The sequence below is a fragment of the Alosa alosa genome, chromosome 19 (genome assembly GCF_017589495.1).
Source record: "Alosa alosa isolate M-15738 ecotype Scorff River chromosome 19, AALO_Geno_1.1, whole genome shotgun sequence".
Classification (NCBI taxonomy): Eukaryota; Metazoa; Chordata; class Actinopteri; order Clupeiformes; family Clupeidae; genus Alosa; species Alosa alosa.
Genome location: NC_063207.1, coordinates 5,500,241 through 5,510,240, shown reverse-complemented (window position 1 = coordinate 5,510,240; position 10,000 = coordinate 5,500,241). Strand labels below are relative to the sequence as shown.

The 10,000-nt window shown below is 40.5% G+C and overlaps 1 protein-coding gene across 3 annotated transcripts in view; it reads right to left on the bottom strand.

Moving 5' to 3' along the window:
- Positions 1-1,188: 1,188 nt before the first annotated feature.
- il17a/f1 (interleukin 17a/f1) overlaps positions 1,189-10,000 on the bottom strand; it is a 13,799-nt gene continuing 4,987 nt past the window's right edge. The window contains exons 2-6 of one of the 3 annotated variants that reach the window (XM_048228450.1): positions 6,239-6,311; positions 5,989-6,137; positions 3,211-3,426; positions 2,454-2,635; positions 1,189-1,500 (exon numbers count right to left, since the gene is read on the bottom strand). In XM_048228450.1, coding sequence (XP_048084407.1) covers positions 1,263-1,500; positions 2,454-2,635; positions 3,211-3,243 — 453 coding nt within the window. In that variant the 5' untranslated portion in view covers positions 3,244-3,426; positions 5,989-6,137; positions 6,239-6,311 and the 3' untranslated portion in view covers positions 1,189-1,262. Of the gene's footprint in view, positions 1,501-2,453; positions 2,636-3,210; positions 3,427-5,988; positions 6,375-10,000 lie in introns of those variants that run through there. The other 2 variants (XM_048228448.1, XM_048228451.1) reach the window with 2 other exon arrangements.

Here is a 10,000-nt window from a genome sequence, read left to right as displayed (position 1 = left end):
GTGTGTGTGTGTGTGTGTGTGTGTGTGTGGACGTTTGTTCGGGTGTGTGTGTGTGTGTGTGTGTGGCGAATCTGTTGGTGTCTCTTCATTTACAAGAAGATTTCACAAGATGTGCATTAACTCAACTTGTCAAATGCAGGCCATTTTGAAAATGTTCATTTTTCTATGAGACAAGCAAGCCTGTTGTTCAGACTAGTCTCACTGGACATACTAAATGACTGAGGATCAGCTGGTTTCTGATGTGGCTGTTTACTGCTGTACAGAAAGTGTGATAAATCTATTTTAGATGACATTAAAGGAGCATTGTATTATTGCAGTCGGATTCCTGTGATTGATTCAGAAATGACACCAGCAGTGATGTAATTGACAGAATGATCAGGCTTGTCAGAGAAGTTGTTCTTACTTTAACCATTTTGAGAAAGAAAAACACTGATTTTGAATGAATGTTAAGGTATCAATTGCTCTCCTATGACTTAATCCTGGATTGAAAATACTAAATTTAGGATGTATATCCAACATACCACTATCAACATAAAGCCTTGTCATGTACACTTTTAAAGCTGCACCAATTCGAAGAGGCCTTCTGCTATGTGTGAACTGAATTCTATCCTTTAGCACAGACACTCCTGACAACCTCATCTCTCATGGTTTAGAATGGCACAGCTCTATGTGGAGGGAAGAAGAAGCAGAGACTGGCCAACGCTTCTGTGTACCGTCACACCGGTGTGATGGGATGAAAATGAACGCTCTAAAGAATATCTGGGTTCATTGAATTCAACATAGAATTTTAGAACCTTCAATTGTTGCGGAACGGAATCTTATGTTAGAATGTTGAAAAACCCACACCTTTAAGGGTTAACAGCACACTCATTCACTGCTTATTTAAAAAGGATAAAGGATATGCTGAGACAGTCTATCATAGACTGCCAGAGCCATTTCTCTATTGTGTTGAAAGACAGCACACAACAATGACTTGTTAAAATTAACTCCAGAGTATTATTCACTCTTCTTTGCGCTTTGCTTTCTGACGTGACACACACCAGTCCAAGATAAATACTGAATGTTTTATTAAATAAATAGCACAGCCAACAGTTTAAAATTTGACAACAATTATACATTAAATATAAGAGTAGTTTAAAAAAAATCCATAAATTAAGTCAAATGAAATAAATATGATCTTTAAAAAATGCCAGAATATAGTGATTAAATAAAATAAGGTCAACAATTCAACACTATACAGATCTGCTTGTTTGTCTGTTTGTCTAATGCTGTTGGACATGCGGACGCACACAGGTGCAGCCCACTGTGATGGTCATGTAGTCCAGCATGAAGTAGTTCTCTCCCTTCCTGTCAGCCTTCTTCCTCAGCACCAGGATCTGACGCTTGATGGGCGTGGACAGCAGGTCCTGGGTCTCCTCGCCTTTGATGGTCAAGCAGCCAGTGTGGAGGCAATACGCGTTGAAAATGTCAGCAGGGAAGCGGTCGTCTTCGTGGGAGATGCTGTGGGGGAGGTGGCAGGATTAGTAAAAACATCGAAAAATGTTTCTCTGAATGTGAACGGATCCCCACAGAGTTTCCTGTGGCCTGATGTTGAACGGGCAGAGAAAAAACAAAACCCAGCACAAATACAACTACACACTACACACTGCACACATACAACTACACACTACACACTGCACACATACAACTACACACTACACACTGCACAAATACAACTACACACTACACACTGCACACATACAACTACACACTAAACACTGCACACATACAACTACACACTACACACTGCACACATACAACTACACACTACACACTGCACACATACAACTAAAGAGATGCAGATGCAGGTGTGCTTTAGACACTGAGACTGAAACTGCAAAGAAATGCAGCACATACAGGCATCACAAACAAGTCACACGGTCAGCTCTTTAAGCGGGGTATTTTGACTGAGGAACACGTACTGACTTCTATCAGAAGTCTGGAAAGACTATGTCTGCATATGACACAAGGTCTGACCACATAAAAGCTGATTTAGGTCAGTTACATCCTTGTGTCCCCCTCGCTGTTTCTTGCACGCACACACACACAAGCACACATACACACACACAGACATATGCATACACACCCACAAGCCCCAGCTAATTTTAAGTCTCTTGAGAGACACCTCTTTACAAAGTCTTTACATTGACGTGTATGTTCAGTGTATGTACATCTTACCGCATGACAGGCCAGTTGTGGTTACCTTTACATCACAGACAAACCCAATACACACATAGCCCTGATCTGGCCCATAATTCAGTCAGACCGCTCTAATAATTGAGTGTATGTGCGCCAGCATGAGAGGTCTGAAGTGTCTAGTGTGGACTGTGTGTGTTCAGGTGTGTGTCCAGATGTGTGTTCAGGTGTGTGTTCAGGTGTGAGTCCAGGTGTGTGCTCAGGTGTGTGTCCCTCACTTGTATGCCCAGGGTGACAGTGAGCTGTTGCTGTAGGAGCGTATGTGCGGGGTCTCAGGTATGCTGTGGTTGAGGAGCAGGTAGGCATGGGGCTTCTTTCCCGCATGCTTGGATAGGGCAACCCCGTGGGGAGTTCCATGTGCCCCCATCAGCACCACACAGACGCCCAGCAGGCAGGCCACCTGAAACCAGAGGAAGACGCACTTTTCAATTCAATTCGATTCGATTCGATTCAATTCGATTCGATTCGATTCGATTCGATTCGATTTGATTCAATTCAATTCAATTCACTTCACTTCACTTCACTTCAATTCAATTCAATTCAATTCAATTAGATTTACAGATTTACTCCTGATTCTAGTCTACACAAGGAAATAAACAGTCTATTAGATGTAGATGTGTCTAATAGATTTAGATGTGTAACACACACACACACATGGATGCAGGGTATTGTCCAGGCAGTGATGGTGACAGGTGAACTTGTCAATATTTGATACTTAGTAGGACATTCAATTCCTTCAACTTTCCATAAGTATAATGTAGTAGAAGTATTTATCTGTTACTATTAGGCACTCTATATAAAGCCTGATTCTTTGAGCTTAATGTAAAATGAAAGTAAAAAATCCTGCATTGCTTATTCAAATTTACTAAATAGAATGCATAAACACACAGACACAGACACACACATAAACACACACACACTCTCTCTCTCTCTCTCTCACATGTACACACATACTCACACAATGCTAAAACTCACCATGAAAACTGGAGTGTTGGAAGTTGAATGCATACTTCTAGAGTCTTCTCTCTGCCTGTCTGTCTTTCTGTTTGTTTGTCTGTCTGCCTGCCTGTCTGTCTGTGGATGTTCCTCTGTCAACCTCAGCTTGATTCTGTCACAGAGGTCAAGTAGGGCTTATATAGTGTGGGGACGTGGGTGGATATCCTTCTGACGCCATGCCACACTTTCGATCTTCTGAGAAACAATGCTGACTAGTCAGTGCACCTCTAATTATGCTTCTTAAGGTTGCATGTAAATTGGTTACAAAGACGTTATAAACATATATAAACAACAGTTGTCAATGTAATCATCCTTTATCTGTTCAGGAGCTTGAGGAGCATGTTATAGCCAAGATTGTGGGTTCAATCCCATTCACCCTTGTGCCCATTGATCTATTTGACACTTTGGATAAAAGTATCAGCCAAACGAACACCTAATAATGTTAACACCTAATAATGCTCACACTAGTATGCAAACCTTATTCTACAATGCTTTGATTTTAATAATGAATTACATTACAGTTTTAGCCCATTGCTTGAAAACTTTTTGCAAAACTTCGCTCATTGTGTCAAAACTTTACACACAACCACACAAGACACAAGACACTGGGAAATAAACCTATGTCGAATTGAAACTCTGCTACCAAAACCTCAAAATGTCACTCTGATGACAAAATGATACACACTTGCATCATATGAATACACTTTCAGATTAGCAGCAACACACTAGTGTACTTCATATAAAACACTGCACTGCTTTTATTCAGTTTATCAGTTATCATTCTGTGAAGCTCAATGCGACACTTACAGTTGTTGTTGTTTTTTTCCGACAAAGATTTTGACAAAAAACAAAAAAGTACTGAAAGGTTACAAATAACATCAACTCAATACTGTACATCACAGTACTATACATTACAGTACAGTACAGTAAATGCAGTAAAGTAAATCAAATAAAAAACAAAAATACACTACTGTAAGACAGGCTTAGCTGTGGTGGCCTCTCTGCCCAGCTCCCCTCATTGTCAGGCCATGATTTATCACACGATCCATCAAAGTTTCTCTAATATCATCTGAAATATTGTTCCGTGCAAAGCCTCGTCGATCACCTCCTACTCCTCTCTCTTCCTCTTCCTCCACCTCTTGCTCTCCCTGCCTCCATGCTTGCAAAGTTCTCAAAATGGCTCAACTGAGGCCTATTTGTGGCTGGCTGATTGGTGTTCAGTTTTGTAAGTAAGTATTTTCAAGTGTTTGTCTAAGTGTTTTCAATTTGTGTTTTGTATTTTGAATAGATGTGTTGGCCCAGTGGTACCCATGAGATTTCATTTATGAACGTTTCATTTATGTGTCTTATATATGAAATAGTGTGTAGTGTGCAGGAGCAAGTGTGTTGCAGAAAGGAGCAAGTATGTTGCAGAATTGCAACTAAAGTGCAAAGCAGCGCTTTTGTTTAAGGTATGGATACACTGTGTTTAAGGTATAGTAACAAAAGTTTCAAGTTTGTTACTTTGGTCTAAGCATGTGTCTATAGTGTTCAAGCAATGGGCAAAAACTGTAACAGAAAGATAGTTTTATAATGTTTTTAGGTATGTGTGTTGATACAGATGATACAATTAAATACTGTAACAAATGTCATTAAAATATCAAACACTGATTGAATAATGTGTGGGACATTGATTTCCCAATAACACTGAGGCTTGCTGTGTTCATTTCTCTAAGGCTCCCTTTGTCATGGTTTGTGTTTGAGTGTGACGGTTGACCTAATTTAACTCAGAGAGTCATCAGTAGAGATGCGTTTCTGCTTTGTGTGTAAAACCCACTTCTCTCCCCCTAGGTGTCCCCCTCCTTGGAAAAGATTGCGTCTTACAGTAGCTGACTCAGCCCGAACTTGGAATTACAGTAATTGGCTTACTCACATTATATTACTATAGTTATTAATTTGTCTGACACCTTTATCCATAGCAACTTACATATGTTGTTATTATTACAAGGGCTAGTCGCCCCAGAGCAACTCGGGGTGAAGTGCCTCGCTCAAGAGCACATCGGTGACATACAGGAGTCAAACCCACGACTTTTCTGGCCCCTTACATGCAAGCCCAGTTCTCTAGCAAAGCTACGCTACACTACCGCCCACCACTCTCACTTCCACTCTATTAATGAGGCCAATGGAAATGCTGATGAAAAAATGTTGAATAGATATAGCATGCTCACTGATGAATTCTGATGATAGTTGCTAATTAGATAATTATGTGTTATGTGCCAGTGTATGGGTTTGGTGGACATAATGATTGACATGTTGATGCCCAGATGTCTTGTTTATGCCTGGAGGAAATCATATAAGAGGGAACACCACTGTGTGTCTCACTTTCTCCATAATTTCATATAAAGCATTATATAGGTACTAGATTACCTTATGGTTTCCATAACAAACATTTAAGACGGGTGCATCATGGAGTTTTTGTATTTAACTCATGAGGTCACTAGCTCGTCTTGCCTCGCGTGCACCAACAGCATTAGAATAAATAAAAGCTAGGTACTGTGCTATATTTCATTGATATATATAATAACATCTAAATGTTCTCACAGATTTAGAAGATTTCACAATAAGAACCAAGTAGCTTGTGGTGATAAATAGTGTTCAAAAATGGTTCATGAGTCTGAAGGTTCACAATTTCATGTTAACAAGTGAAATATTTCATAATTTAATTGAATTATTAATTATTGAAAAATTGGAGTCGGTGTACAAGAAACCATGATATACCTCCATTCCTAAAGTGCTGAATTAGTCATGACTCATGTTACAGGAGTGTGGTTGAAAACTCTCCCCACTTCGCCTTTCATCTTGGCCATTCTCTTTGTTGTGTGGTATGCGCGAGTGGAAAATGATGCGACTTGAATCATCGTGTGTGTCTGTGAGAGAAGCTGGCATGGTGATTGGACATCCCATAATTTGCACACTCTTCAAAACCTCTAGGGGAGTGACACAACACTTCCTTTACCCAATAGCTGACCTCAGCATGACTGCATCATAACATCCAGGAACTGCAGGGGCTTTTTTCTTCTCACAATGACCTAAAAATGCACCTTCCCCATGCACAATATATGCATGCATATAACACACACACACATGCACACACACACATGCACACACACACACACACACACACACATGCACATGCACACACGCACACACACACACACACGCACGCACACACACACACACACATGCACGCACACACACACACACACGCACACATTTTGACAAAAAACAAAAATGAAAGTACTGAAAGGTTACAAATGACATCAACTCAATACTGTTCATCACAGTACTATATGTTATATAGTACAGTAAATGCTGTAACGCAAAAATAAAACCATAAACACTGTAAGACATGCTTAGATGTGGTGGCCTCTCTGCCCAGCTCCCCTCATTGTCAGGCCATGATTTATCACATCATCCATCAAAGTTTCTCTAATATCATCTGAAATATTGTTCCGTGCAAAGCCTCGTCGATCACCTCCTACTCCTCTCTCTCTCTCTCTTTGTCTTCCTCTTCCTCCATCTCTTGTTCTCCCTGCCTCCATGCTTGCAAAGTTCTCAAAATGGCTCAACTGAGGCCTATTTGTGGCTGGCTGATTGGTGTTCAGTTTTGTAAGTAAGTATTTTCAAGTGTCTAAATGTTTTCAATCACCCAATGTATTTTGTATTTTGAATAGATGTGTTGTCCCAATGGTACTCATTGACTGGATATTGACCAGGCATCATGTCAGGCCTGGATACGGCATTCCAATATACAGTATATTTTCCCCGGTGCCTTGGACGAGATTTTGAGAGACGTCACGATGTAGACTGATTTTTTTTTTCTCAGTGAAATTGCTATTTTGTGTTTTGACTTGGAACAACACACTTGTGTTTGTTTTGATGTGTGTAAATAAACACCAATTCTTAAAGTTTGGATCCGCCAAATGAAGTATGTTTACAGAACTATGACAAAAGTATGACCTCAAACTGACATACAGTAGCCTACCTTGTGCACAGAGAAAGCAAAAGCCAGATGTGTTTTTTATTCATACCATCAATGTGTAGTTGCCACATTGTGTGCTTATTATTGTGATGGCTTGTGATTACGAAAACACCATTTTTACAAAGGTGTGAAGAGTTAAGCAAGGTGTGCTAGCTTTTGCAAGAGCACAATGTTTTGCTGATTTGGTGAAAGGTTTTCCTATTTGTGTGTAGAGTTTTGCAAAAAATACACAAGAATTACAAAAAATATGCTTAAGCAATCAGAAAAAACTGTAACATGCAGTATCTTTCCTAAATCAGTCTTCCTGTTATCCTGATATCCTACATTTATTATGTTGTGGACAAGGAAAGTTTCAGATTACAAACAATACACCTCGTTGCCCTTGTGCCAATGTGTTGCCCTTGGTTTCAATACATTTAGAGGGCGCAGAAGTGCCCCCCCTAGTCCACCACCCTTCTCTGCCTTCTCATCCACCCACGCCAATGAGGCTTTGAATCCCGGCAGAACAAGGTCAGAGAAACGCTGACAGACTTCCACTCCAGGGGCTGAGGAGCGGCGGCAGCGTCACGAGCCATTCAAAGCAAAAGAGAGAGACGAGGTCACAACAGATAGTGCCACCACAGATCACACAGCCCAGAGTGCAGAGCGCCAAGCAACCAACAAAGCACAGGAAGAGGAGTGCAGATGACATCACCAAAGCCAGTTTCGCTCACACACACACACACACACACACACACACACACACACACAACACACACACACATTCAACCTCAAAGCCATAGATGGGCATAGACTGACTTTAAGTCAAGAAGCTTCATCCAAATGTGCACATCTACTGCTGAAATTATTAGGCTATATAGAATTACAGAATGTTCAGTCAAATATAAATAATATTACAAACTACAGCATGAGCAGTTTCCACATGTGCTTTGGTAGGCTATAATGTTCTTTGCTGATATTGTCTGGCTTAACAAAAAAGGGTAATTTACAGTGACCATCCGGTGGTTAGAATGCCCCCGCCCGCCCCGTCAACAACGTTTCATTCGGTCTTGCCAACGATGGTTTAAAACACGCAATGAGTTAAACTGGCCTCCAATTCCAATCACACACACACACACACACACACACACACACACACACACACAGCAATAAAAGATCATAACGATTGTCTCTCCATTGTCTCATCTCCTCCCTGGTCTCTCTGAGCTCATCCGTGACTGACTCAGCAGTGTGCGTGAGCCTGAGTAGGAGGTGAATATAGGACAGGTTAAAGGAGGCCTGCGTGCAGAAGCCACATCTCTATTCTAGATCTATTGAGAGCATCTTTCATCTGCACACGGCGTGATGAGGAGATAAGCATCAACTCCACGCTTGAACTGTGGCCCTTCTTTTTGCATGACTCTCGAATGATATGCCGTTTGGAGGGAGAGGGAGAACTTGCAACGGTGTTCCGAGCAGCGGGACCTTGGAGAGCCCACACGGTTTGGTACCAGGTACTAGTCACACGCTGTGGTCGCTTGTATTCGAAAGCTGGAATTATGTGTGAGGTTCAGATGCAGGTCTTCCGGTTTTACGTTACAGATGCATACTTAGAAAGCTTTTAACAGATGCACACTCAGAAAGATTTGAACAAACTCAGCTATTGATCTTTTGGCTCTGGTCCCAGGCAAAGTTTGGTTACATTTTACGTGAAGGTATCTACATAAGAGTGACATGACAGTGTCATGAACATGTCATAAACATTATAAACAAGTCATAAACGTTTATGAAACGTTCATTTCAAATTTCAAATTTAAAAAGTGTCATTTGGGTTTTGTCATGACAAGTTAGGGTTAGGGTTGGAGTTGGAGTTAGGGTTAGGGTTAGTATTAGGGTTAGGATAACACTTCGACCAATGTGTACTGTCCTCCAACGTTGCAGCGCTGTCTTCATCAGTTTAGCTGGTTCCCCGGGATATTGGGGTAAAAGTAACGTGCATCATTGCTTATTGCCAGAGTGTCTCGCAGAGACAATTCCATTGTGCTCTCGCGAGAGCCCTGGATTTCCAGGGTATGTGTTTCTGGCCCTGTTAAAATGACAGTGTTGCAATATTTAAAAAATGTGTGAGAGCACGCAAACATCAGTACAGACCTGAGCTGTGAAGACACATGATAAAGTACATCCAGTTATGAAATTCGTTATGAAATCGTTGCTCGCAATGATTGAATGGAACGTTCATGTGGGTAATTCAGTGGAATATGCAGAGTAATAACTAGCAGTAAAAAGTCTTGAGTGGCATTGTGCAGGGATATCGCCACTCGTGATGACTCATAGAATGCCTCTCGTCCAATCAAACATGAATAAATATCTTGACCGGACCTAACTGTTGTATAAAAAGAAATATATTTATTTTCATTATATAGAACTATTTATACATACTAGTGCTGTCAAACGATTAACATTTTTAATCACGATTAATTGCTGAATTCCTATAGTTAATCACGATTAATCGCATATTTTATCATTAAAATTCTATTATTTTGCATTTCTAAACTTTCCAGGAGTCCATATTAACAATAAAGCAATTAATGTTTATCTTGATTGGGATTCAAATGAAAGCAAAGCAAGTTACTTTATTAACTGAACTTTAAGACGTAGGTCTATTTGATTATTTCAAATCAAATTTCAAAAGATGTGCAGCAGACCTGAGGCAACACAATATTCTTCAGAAATGTAGCTGATATAAACGGAAATAAATGCTACTGCAGA